Source organism: Bubalus bubalis, chromosome 5 (genome assembly GCF_019923935.1).
Source record: "Bubalus bubalis isolate 160015118507 breed Murrah chromosome 5, NDDB_SH_1, whole genome shotgun sequence".
Lineage (NCBI taxonomy): Eukaryota > Metazoa > Chordata > Mammalia > Artiodactyla > Bovidae > Bubalus > Bubalus bubalis.
Window position 1 is genome coordinate 35,405,470 of NC_059161.1, and position 12,516 is coordinate 35,417,985.

The window sequence follows — 12,516 nt, forward strand, 5'->3', positions numbered from 1 at the left end:
GGTTCGATCCCTGGGTCAGAAAGGTCTCCTGGAGTAGGAAATGACGGCCCTCTCCAGTATTCTTGCCTGGAGAATCCCATGGACAGAGGAGCCTGGTGGGCTGCAGTCCAGGGGTCGCAAAGAGTTGGACGCGACTGAGCACACAGCACATGGGTGCACACACAGGATCGTCGTCTAAATTGTAGCGTGTCTACACCCACGACCTTGGAAAAGTAAGTAGGGCTGAGCTATTCTATTTTGCAGAGAGTCATAAAGAGTTTTAGCCCTGGAAAATACAATGACAAAAGTTTAGAAAACAATAGCCCAGGAACTTCCTGGTGGTCCAGTAGTTAAAACTTCACCTTGCAATGCAGAGGGTGCGGGTTTGATTCCCTGGTGAGGGAGCTAAGATCCCACATGCCTTGCAGCCAAAAAAAAAAAAAAAAAACATAATGTAGAAGCAATAGGGGTAACCAGTTCAATTTGTTGTTGTTCAGTTGCTAAGTTGTGTCCTACTCTTTGCGACCCCATGGACTGCAGCCCACCCGGCTCCTCTGTCTTTCACACTCTCTCAGAGTTTGCTCAGGTTCATGTCCGTTGAGTTGGTGATGCTATCTGTCTCATCCTCTGCTGCCCCCTTCTCCTTTTGCCATCTATCTTTCCCAGCACCAGCATCTTTTCCAATGAGTCAGCTCTTTGGTTCTTTATTGAACAAATTCAATAAAGAGTTTTAAAATGGAACACATCAAAAAAAAAAAAGTCTTAAAATAATAGCCCAAAGAGAGAATGAACTAAACTGAGAAAGCCCAAACACGGCGGATGAGTGTCTGTCTCCCGTTTTCAACAAATCGAGCTTACAAAGACTTGAGGAGTAGTGGCAGGACATCTTATTTTCAGTCCTTCCGGTGTCTCCCTTTGAGTGGTGAGAGTGTTTACACTCCCCTCCTTCCATCTCTCCCAGTGATGCCCAGACTCAAATCCACGAGATAGGCTTGTGCTGTTGGATTTGCTGCATGAACTGTCGGGTTAAAAGTTCTCTCTCACCACTGACTTGCTTTCAGCTTTCACACACGAAACTTCACAGCACTGTTCTCGTGACCGTAATTCATATTCTGGCTTTTTCAGGAGCAGTTTGCTAACCAAAAAGCAGGACCAGGCTGCTCGAAAGATAATGAGGTTTCTACGCCGTTGTCGCCACAGGTACATTTACCCTCATTTTGACATTTTCCTCATCTAGAAGAAGGAAACCACCCGCATTGCCTTAACCACTCATAAACTCCTAGGTGAAGCTAACCACCCGCTCGCCCCACAAGTGATCAGGCTAAAGTGACGCCAGGAGGACAGAACTCACTCTAGGGACAGTCGTGAGAACCCTGCTCTCTGTTCCAGACGGTGCTGTGTGTGTATTGAATCACGGGGGTCCTGCCAGTGTTTCTCTGTGTTGGTTCGAGGAGAACTTAGCTGCGTAGCTTTTCATTCCAGATTTTTCTTCAGCAGTGTGGTCTTCACTCTAAACCCTTCCTGTGCTAATGTGTGTCCAAACAGAAAAGACAAAGAGTTTCTCTTCTGAAGGAAAGGATGGGAAACCACGAGTACCAAGTTTTCTGATGTCGTTTCCACTGAATAACTTGTGCCCTCTGCTGGTGGTGTCAGGGCTAACACCCTCCATCAGCCGATCAATTCCCACTCTTCTGTGATGGGGAACAGGAGAGGTGGTGGGAAGGGAACTGGGCAGGAAAGGACAGGCACCTTGAGATGGGAGGTGAATTTCCAACTAGAAGTGGGCTCTGATGACTCCAGCATCTTCCTGGGGAGCCAAACCTTTCTCTGTGTTTTCCCGAGTTTGAGATGCCTTGGTGAAGACGCGGTCCTTGACTCAGATTTCGGGGGCTGGTGAACCCCGCGTTTGTTTTCTTTACATGGGTTAATGTTCTGTCCTCACTTCTGTGACACTGGCTGTCTGAGCTGTGTTCAGACGACTCTCCACATGGTTCTGTTGTTTCTCCGTCCATCAGGAGCCATGCAGTTCACAGACCCAAACTTGAAAGCAAGCTCTTTAATGTCTGATTTCTTCCCTTTTAATTGTACCCAGAGCCCAAGCTGTCTGGGTGTAGTGTGACTCCTCAGAGGTTTCACTTTAGTGTTTTTCCTCCTCAAATTGTCTGCTTGCTAACTTTGGCAGTATTCTAACTCTGAAACTTACTAGGGGTTAACTGGCTACTTGTGTGCACTTTTACTTAAATTAACAAAATAATTTGTTTATATGAACACAGAAGGGAAAGTGGATAGAGCTACACATGCAGTAATAATTAAAAGGAACATTCTTTAGGATATATACGGTACTCTTTAGCCAGAATTGGCTGCCAGGGCAGCTGAGGCACTTTTACCCTATTCCTCTGCAGTGCATTTGCTCTCCACCTGCGGTGATTGGGGTTCTCCCCTGATTAGCTAAGTGATGAGACATCCCATATCAGTGTTCTGAAATAGCAAGTCTTGTTAGAAAATGCATATCAAAATATGGGGCAGGACCAGGACATAATGAAATGAATTCTCCAGGCCTTACCAAAATCAGTCTCTTCCTTATTATTTAGTCATACCTGCCTTAGAGGACTTGCAGCCAAATCAAGGAGTTGCTGTTCTTCCTTTGGTGACAATACCAAGTCCTTCCTTTCAATGCATGTTCACACTCTTCTCCCTTCTTCCTCTTCCTCCTGGAAAACAAAAAGCCCAGGAGGATTCTCCCCAGCACCACTGAGTCTGTGGTTAACATTCTCCCAGCAGATTTGATCTTTAAGAAAAACCCCCTCAACATTGCTCTTCCTTAAGCCACATCAAACAAATATGTTCTCAAGTTGAATTCTCCTTGGTTCTTCTGTATCCTCAAACTTTGAAAATATGCATACGTAATGCCTCTTGGGCTTCCCAGGTGGCTCAGTGGTAAACAATCCTCCTGCCAATGCAGGAGATGCGGGTTCACTCTCTGGGTCGGGAAGATCTCCTGGAGGAGGACATGGCTACCCACTCCAGTATTCATGCCTGGAGAATCCCTTGGACAGAGGAGCCTCGTGGGCTACACGGGGTCGCAAAGACTAGGACATGACTGAGTTACTGAACAACCAATGCCTCCTTGGTGAATGTGAGCAAAGCTGTTCAATACAATCCTATTTTCTTCTTCTTCTTCTTCTTTTTTGTGGCCACAACTTACTGTGTTTATATTGGATGAACTGAGAGGGTAAGAACATAAATGCCCAAAAGTGTGCTTCACATAGGAGCCTGGGTGAAGGAATGGTTTCACTCGTTTTTAAGAGTTCTCCTTTTTCAGACTGGTAAGAAGCATTTCGTGAGGATTTTGTCTTTCTTCAGCTTTTATTTTTACCAGGAATAACCTCATGAAGCTAACTAGAAGATTTGTTATGAAGAAAGTATCAGATTCTGGGTCTGAAGTTCTTTTCACTGTTTGGGATTAAACAATGACATCTCTTGGCTCTTTTGTTGTTGTTTTTTTTTTTTTACTTGCCCCTTGATATTCCAGATGTTAGAAAAAATGTGCAGGCAAATTGGAGTAACCTTTGTCTACTATGCATGGTCAGTGTTCACTTTCCACGCCTATATAGTCAATGAAGGAACTTGAAGAAATCCCGAAAAGCTATCCTCGAAGTTTGAACTCACTTCCCCTAGAATAAGTTGTCACCTCATTGCTGTTCCATCCAGGTTATTGAATATTATCTTAAGAGAGACTATCATCTGTATTGTCCCTTAGAAGCATTAAAACAGGAAATTTCCTATGATGCCCTCTCAGAAAATGTAGGTAGGAAGTGGCATTGGGAGACAGCAAGTGTCCCATTTCTTAAGGATTTTGCCAAGTCATGTGACCTCAACATTTTTAGACCGAAAAATAAATTGGTGACTTTCCTACCTGCTCATTTCACATCTCCCACCACCACTCTCCTTTTCTTTCTTTCCAGAAAAAAAAAAAAAAAGGAACTACTTTATAGTTTCTTTGTTGTTGTTGTTGAAATAAAGCTATTTATAAGATTTCTGTTGTGACCCTCACATGCTAATAGCTCTTTGGTGTTGTTTTACTGTCTAAAGCCCCCTGGTGGACCATAGGCTGTACAAAAGGGTGAGTGTAGCTGCCTGCTAGCCAGTTTATCTTTACCTTCCATTTTCAATATTTTGCTTTTTGCTTGCTTGCATGGGGCTGCAGCCTAGGTATGCCAGTAAAGTTTCACATCCATTTCGAATGAAATAAGATAAAAACTAACCCTGACTACTAACACTGCTACTTTATACAACAGGAGAACAGTCACATACAGACGTAGAAAAATGCATGAGCAGCTGAAAGGCCCTGAAGCCACCGCAGGGCATGCTAGCACTTGGTGGGAGAAGCCTTCCGTGTGAAAAAGGTGGCTGGTGGGACAAGTTTAAATCTAAACAAGGCTGCACTAGAAGGAAACCTTAAGCAAGTGGTAATTGGTGATGAAAATAATCTGCTACATGAAATTCAACTACTTCTGTGTCGAAATTTCCAAAGCAAGAAGGCTTGCTAGGCAATACTGATGTTTTTCTTTTAACTCATCTATTTCGTATTTAGAGTTACATAGTTTCATTTTCTAACTGTCCCTTTCCCTAGTGCTAGGAGGTAAGTCAGTAGTACCCAGAGCCAAGTCAGTACCCAGAGCTGCGCTTCCTGAACCAGCCCAGTACGTTCATGATCCAAAAGGGAGTGAAGCCGACTTCCAACATTCGATGACAGTGCTGGAGAAAGGCAGGGCGCTGTGAAGTGTCTGGAATCTGTGCATTCTGTATTACAGTCCCGAGTGCGTGTTCCAGTTTAAAGAAATGATAGCGGTAGTTCAGTGGACCTGTGAGATTTTTAGACTCTGATGCTGATTTGTAAGTATGCAGACATGCCTATAACAAGTCTTTGTTGTTATCGTTCAGTTGCTAAATCATGTCCAACTCTTTGTGAGCCCATGAACTGCAGCATGCTGGGCTTCCCTGTCCTTTTACTATCTCCTGGAGTTTTCTCAAACACATCTTAAGTTATAATAAAGGATGTAGCAGGCAGAAAACTGTTTTTTAAAAGCCAGAAATTGAATTCACCAAAATCAGACTTGAATTTAGGTTAACTAGGCAACTTTTGTCCTAGAGATAGTCTTAAGATGCATTTAAAAATCTAACATGGCAGAAAAATAAAATAAAACTTGGCAGTTACCTCTATCAACTCAACTACATCCAACATCCTCCCTTCTTACCTTACGCTAGCACTGTATTTAATCATTTACAAGATTTCTGAGAAAAGATCGTGCTTCAAAAATTCCCAAACTTCTAATGTCTCTGGAGATGTTATTTCCCATACAACCACATTTGTGTTGATGCTAATATTTATTTATTATATTTTAATCCAAACATTAAAAGGCCTTTTAATTAAAAGGCCAGGTAATAAATGTCTGTTGCAATATAGCAGTTCCCCTTATCCAAGGGGGACACACGCCACGACCCCGGTGGATGCCTAGTGGATGGGTAGTACCAGACCCTAAACATGCATATGTATATATACTGTGTTTTCGCCTATACTGACAGGCAGTTCACATATACAGCATGGATGTGCTGGACAAAAGGGTGATTCACGTCCCAGGCAGGACCACGTGGGGCAGTGTGAGATTTTATCACGCTACTCAGACAGCACACAATTTAAAACTCATGAATTGTTTATTTCTGGAGTTTTCTATTTAATATTTTCAGACCACAGTTGACCTGTGGGCAGCTAAAACCTTGGAAAGCAAAACCACGGATAAGGAGAGGACCACTGTATCTAGTTCTGCCATTGAAGCATGAGAAGAGCCACAGACACTCCCATCGGTGGGTAGTCATGGCTGTATTCCAATAAAGCTTTATTTACACACATGTGCATTGGGCTGGATTTGGTCCACAGGCTGTAGTTTGCTGACCTAGGGTGACAAGAGAATTGAGTTTTTATTGTTCTTCCTAAGTCAAGATCCCAGGTGGCTCAGTGGTAAAGAATCTGCCTGCCAATGCAGGAGACTTGGGTTCAGTCCCTGGATCAGGAAGATCCCCTGGAAAAGGGAATCTGCCAAGATCCACTGACCCATTCCAGTATTCTTGCCTGGAGAGTCCCATGGACAGAGGAATCTGGCAGGCTACAGTCCATGGGGTCACAAAGAGTTGGACACAACTGGATAACATATATATATATAATATTATATATATATAATATATATATATTCCTGTAAAAAGTTGACACTGAAGGAGAAATTTGTTTTAAAAAATGTAAAGCAGCTACATGGCATTGTAAATTTAACTAGTCAGAGCTCTCTAGAATTAGGCAGTTGCTCACAGTTGAATTATTTCAGGTCCCATGTGGTGGAGCCGGCTCAGAGATTTGAGCAGATTCCTCTGTGTTTGAAATACAAGAGAAAAATGGAACACAAATCTCCATTTCTCTCTTCTTCTATTCCCTCTCACTCTCTGCATACATAGATAATATCTCTTTCCATTAAAAAAAGAAAAAAAACTCCCAGGAGAACAGATGCATGCCCTAGTATTCAATTCAATTACAAGTGGTAGTATCTTGCATGTTCTATGCAATTTATATAGTTTGCTGCAAGGATTCAACAGTTTAGTAAAAGCGGTTGCTTATGCACTTTTGAAGCTTGTTAGGGTCTGGTATGTTAATAATCCTTTTTAAGAGTACATTTTCTAGAAGTGCTTTTCCATGCCAACCAGAGTCCCCACCTTCATTTCTTGAATGCCTGTTGCATTCTGCTGTGAGTTCCTAAAACTCCTCATGCATGAAAACTTGGAATTTCATAACACCCCCATCCCTCTCGGTCTTAGGGGGCTGGAGAGAGAGGAACTCAGAAGCTTTCAGGTTCCCTCCAATATGGTTATTTTTCTCTAACATATGAATTCCCAGGTGACTCAGTGGTAAAGAACCTGCCTGCAATGCAGGAGACGCAGGTTCAATCCCTGGGTCAGGAACATCCCCAGGAGAAGGAAATGGTGACCCACTCTAGTATTCTCGCCTGAGAAATCCCATGGACAGAGGAGCCTGGTGGGCTACAGTCCATGGGGTCACAAAAGAGTTGGACACGACTGAGCAACTAAACAACAACTTGAAACGAGGAACAACTTATCTGTGTCTTGTCTAATTCCCAGTAGGATCTCGTGTTCTCTCTGTCCACTGGAGAAGTCAGGATGGCCCTTCCTTTAAGAGTCCCTGGGTTGAAGTCCCTTGGGAGGCAGGGCTTTCTCTGAGGAGAAGTTATATTCCTGAAGTTTATGCCAAAGAAGATAATATACTTACTAATGTATAAAGTACACCATAGTTAAGACATTTAAGGTTTACGTATTCAGAGATAATAATTTGAAAAGTGAAAGAATGAAATTTCATGGTATAGTGTATATAAAAGGCAGTTTGACCCCAACTGCTAAATTAATGAAGCGGAAAGATATATAAAGGGAAGTGATGTCAGCCATCAAAATTGGGAGCCAGTAAGCTAATTCCAGCAGCTGAGCAATCAGAAAATACCCATTCAAATTATCAGTCTTGGGGAAAGCTAAGAAAAAGCACCAAATGGTCTTCGCCGAATCTAGCTCATTTTCACTTAATTCTTTCCTCCAGACTTCGCCCCTAATTTATCTAGTCACTTAAAATGGAATCATCCAAATCCTAATGCCGTCAGAGGAATTTGTTTTGTCTTGGACACAATAACTATCTGTTCGAGAAAGCATTAAACACAGATATTTGAGTCAATGGATTTAATTATTATTTTCTTAGTTCATTGAGGTGTGATACAACTGAAGTAAATGGCTGAAAGATTGCTAAGCTTGAAGAAATTTTTTAGTGCACAGGCTGTAAATAATTCTGCATTCCAGTTGGATTTTAAGTGTCTCAAACAGGGTGTTATTCAGTGTTAACAGCAGAAAAACCAGGATGCCTCAGATGAAAAAGAAAATAGAAAACAGCTGAATTACCTAACAGGTTTATTCTCAAGGTATTGAGACTAAAATAGAAATTGCCTTAGACAAATTTTTTCTTTCCCTGATGAGATCAGATTTCTGCAAGAGAGCCTAATAACCTGTTATAGTCCCTGCAGGTATTGTAAACAGCAGGACCCCCGGTATTGAAATAACCAATTTCTTATAAATTGCTGGCCTAGCTACCCATGTTCAGTAAAGGTGGGTGAAACCATGCAACTGGAAGGAAAAGAACCCTGATTGGGAGAAGAAGAAATAACACTTTCTGATCACAGATTTTTAAACAACAGGTTTTCTATTTGACAGCTGGGTTTCCAAACACTTAACCAGATGCTGCTAGTTATCTTGGTAAGTAGCGTTGACAGCACAGATTCTTGAGAAGAGCAGTCAAACCAAATATCTGCAGTGGGTCACTAGCAAGTTCTGCAGGTCACACATAGACTTTGTGTGTGGTTCTCCACTTTCGTCCAAAGGGCAGCTCTCTAACAATGCCTGCGAGTGAGCGGTTTAATTAAGGAACAGCGTCTGTCAGCAACTCGGATGTCTCACTTCTCTAGTTAAACGTGACGTTAGGTGAATTTCCAAGTGGCCCAGTCGGCTCAGGGAGGAGTGAGAGATGAAGGTGGGACGTGGCATCTCATTAAAATCTCCAAAGTAATTCTGTCTTACTTGCCTCTTTTAGGAAATGAATCTTTTGGGAACACAGTGGTGTGTGTTACATTGCAGACAACATGCTCTGTGTTGTTCTTATTGGGCCTCTCTGTCTTTTTCATTTTGCAATCCAAATGAGGTATCCGGAAAATGGCAAGACCTCTCTTTGCCTAATCCCCCCCACGAGCTATTGCAGCTCTCAGAACAACAGGTAACTAAGCAGAAAGCCGCCTCTGGCTGCCCTGTACATTTCTGACGTCCAGCATTGCAAGAATATACCTGCCAAGATCCACTGACTCATGACACATTTCCCTGGCTGAGCATCACCAAGTAGATGTAATGAAGCCGCTTTGCCTAATGCTTTACCCATGGAGCCATTGTTTGCTATGAGTTTCTGAAGCAGGCCTACTTCATTTATCCATAACGATCATGGGACGTCTGATGGACAGAAACCCCGTGGGCTTCTGCTGGCTTTCAGTGCTGTTGCTTTTCTTCCTCACTTCAGTGCATTACAGCGCAACGCAGTTTGGGTTGAGACTGAAGCAATATCCTAAAGTGATTATTTTCAGCCTAGAATGTTTGGGGGGGTAATCTCAGGGTTGTCTTTAATTTTAATAGCTGGATGATCACAGGCCAAAGTCGTACTCTTCTAATTACTGTATAAGTCCAAGCCAGTAACACGAGGACCATTTCCCAAGTTAACGGGTGCAAAGTTCAGATACATGGTCCTGGCAGCTCTCCTTAGAGTAGCAATCTCCTTGTACCTGCAGAAGCTACAGTTTCTATCTATATGGTTGTCTTCACAATCTCAAGGAAGACTGCTTTGCTTCCATGCAAGGGAATTCAGAAGTAAGTGTAATTATCACAGGCCTTGGTTTTTTTTTTTTTTTAACATGGAGATTATTAAATTCATTTCCCTCCTCGACCTGAATGAGTCTAACACTTGTAATTCTTTAAGAGAACGCAAAACTTAGTAACCCTTAGTTGAGTTTGTGTAATGTAACCAAAGGTTATTGGACATCTGTATTCTCAGTTCTATAGATGTGGTGACTTGGACGTCTGTATTCTCAGTTCTGCAGATGTGGTGACTTGGATATCTGTATTCTCAGTTCTGCAGATGTAGTGACTTGGACATCTGTTTTCTCAGTTCTGTATGTGATGACTTGGACATCTGTATTCTCAGTTCTGTAGATGTGGTGACTTGGACATCTGTATTCTTAGTTCCTTATGTGGTGACTTGGACATCTGTATTCTCAATTCTGCAGATGCAGTGACTTGGACATCTGTATTCTCAGTTCTGTAGACGTGATGACTTGGACATCTGTATTCTCAGTTCTGTAGATGTGATGACTTGCACATCTGTATTGTCAGTTTTGTAGATGTGATGACTTGAATATCTATATTCTCAGTTCTTTTTGTGATAACTGAGACATCTGTATTCTCAGTTCTGTAGATGTGATGACTTGAACATCTGTATTCTTATTTCTGTAGATGTGGTGACTTGGACGTCTGTATTCTCAGTTCTGTAGATGGGGTGACTTGGACATCTATATTCTCAGTTCCTTATGTGGTGACTTGGACATCTGTATTCTCAGTTCTGTAGACATGATGACTTGAACATCTGTGTTGTCAGTTCTGTAGACATGATGACTTGGTTATGTGGTGACTTGGACATATGTATTCTCAGTTCTGTATGTGATGACTTGGACATCTGTATTCTCAGTTCTGTAGATGTGGTGACTTGGACATCTGTACTCTTAGTTCCTTATGTGGTGACTTGGACATCTGTATTCTCAGTTCTGCAGAGGCAGTGAGTTAAACATCTGTATTGTCAGTTCTGTAGACACGATGACTTGGATGTCTGTATTCTTAGTTCTATAGACGTGATGACTTGGACATCTATATTCTCAGTTCTTTATGTGATGACTTGGTATCTGTATTCTCAGTTCTGTAGATGTGACTTGGACATCTGTATTCTCAGTTCTGTAGATGGGGTAACTTGGACATCTGTATTCTCAGTTCTGTAGACATGATGACTTGAACATCTGTATTCTCAGTTCTGTAGGTGTGATGACTACAGTTACTGAGATTTCAAGTATATTTCCAATTTCAAAAATTCTGCTCTACATTTGCCAAGTTTTCACACTGAAAAGAAGCTCATAATATAGGCAGGATCAATGAAACTAGCTCCATCAATTGATTTTGGTTTTGGTCTATAACAATGATCTTTTCCCCTCCACTGAATTGTTCAGTTGTTCTTTAATGTCATGTGACTACAGTGTTTGTAAGACACAGTAGTTGTAACTGATGGATAGAAAAATATCTTATAAGTTTTTTATAAAATGACAAGCAGAGATCATTATTATGAAGGAAACACATACTCGTAGTGCATTCTGGAAATACAAATAAGCAAGGGATATTACCCAGAAATAATAATTGTTAAACTTTTATTGTACATCCTTTTCATGGTAGAAGTATTTTCAATTAACCTGTGCCTTTTATTTCACGTCTTGAATGAGTGAGACAAGGCAGACACAAATTTCTGTGACTATTTGAAATACTGTGGTTTGAAACATCTAACTCGGAATTTATTAACAAAAATCCTTGTATCAGAAGTTGTTCTCATTCACTTCAGTGAATATAAGTGTTTTCTGGTATTTTGGGGAGTCAGCCTAACATTCAAACATACTTTTTCCAATTGACATTTGATTTAAAGCAAAACAAAACAAAAAATTAGGCACCACGGTCTTACCCTAATAATCTACCCTTGAGTCACATAAACCTCCATTTATGATCTCGGTAGAGCAGACTGTAAAAGCCACTTCTAGGGGTATGTTAGCAATCAACATGCTCAGGAAATTGGTAAATGAAGCTAACAGTCCTCGGCTGCCCTGATTCTTAGACCCATTCCTTTCACGTTTCAGATCCGCTTCAGATCCACGTGTACGTTTTACGTGGAGCTATTTTTCACTCTAAAACACTGTGATAAAATGAACACATGGTTTTATAAAGGGTGGCATCTTAGAATTGAGAAAAGGGAATTGTCATCAGTTTCAACATTGTAGTCACCCATGCCACAGGAAATTTCTAAATGCATGTTTTCTGTACAGACTTTTGGAAAAGACAAATAAGAATTGGGTTTAAACATTTATTCTTTGTTGCTGTTGCCCTGAGATACTGCTCAAGGCATCAGAGTGGAGGAGTGAAGCCAGATAAACCTGGCTTCAAATCGCCATTCTGCCATTTGTTAACTATTACATATAATTGGGCAGGCTGCTCAATTCTGCAAATCTCAGGTTCTCTATTTACAAATTGGAGAAGATGGTGAGGTTGTGAGGACTAAATAAGGTAACACACACTAAGGATCCCATCGAGCTATAGGAATGTGCATTTTCTTCCTTTTTTGCTAATTTTTCCTTTAACAATTTCCTTTTAAAAAATGCCTATGCCATTTAATTCGTTTTGATGTTTTGTATTTGTAATGCAAGCAGACTGTGAAAACTGTACCGTGAAACTAATTCTCCATCGGAATTCAGTAGTTCGGAAAGCCTAGAAAATATATCTGGAAATAGGAATGTCTCATTTTCCCCAAGTTGGTAATTGTGGTCATTCTGTTTGTGGACATGCAACTCGCTTTAACTTAACGGTGTGTGAAGCCAGCGCTAGTTTCATAGCGCCATATTTACATAGTAACTTTAAAACCTTAGTTGACATTTTAATTAGCTCAAAAAGAAACTAGCAAAAAAAAAAAGGCACAGAAACAAATGTGACCATTTAAAAAAAATTTGCAGTATACCCACATGACCAGCTGATTACAGATTTTTGGTGTGAACATTTGTTATAAAACATTTCTGGTCTATAATTCACGTTCCTTTTTAGTTC

The 12,516-nt window shown here is 41.2% G+C and overlaps 1 protein-coding gene across 3 annotated transcripts in view; it reads left to right on the forward strand.

The window, feature by feature from the left end:
- Nucleotides 1-12,516, forward strand: part of CAMTA1 (calmodulin binding transcription activator 1) — a 987,191-nt gene that overhangs the window by 969,076 nt on the left and 5,599 nt on the right. For 2 of the 3 annotated variants that reach the window (XM_044942955.2, XM_044942954.2), the window contains exon 21: nucleotides 1,105-1,179. In XM_044942955.2, the coding sequence (XP_044798890.1) occupies nucleotides 1,105-1,179 (75 nt within the window). Of the gene's footprint in view, nucleotides 1-1,104; nucleotides 1,180-4,071; nucleotides 4,103-12,516 lie in introns of all 3 variants that reach the window. The other variant, XM_044942953.2, reaches the window with a different exon arrangement.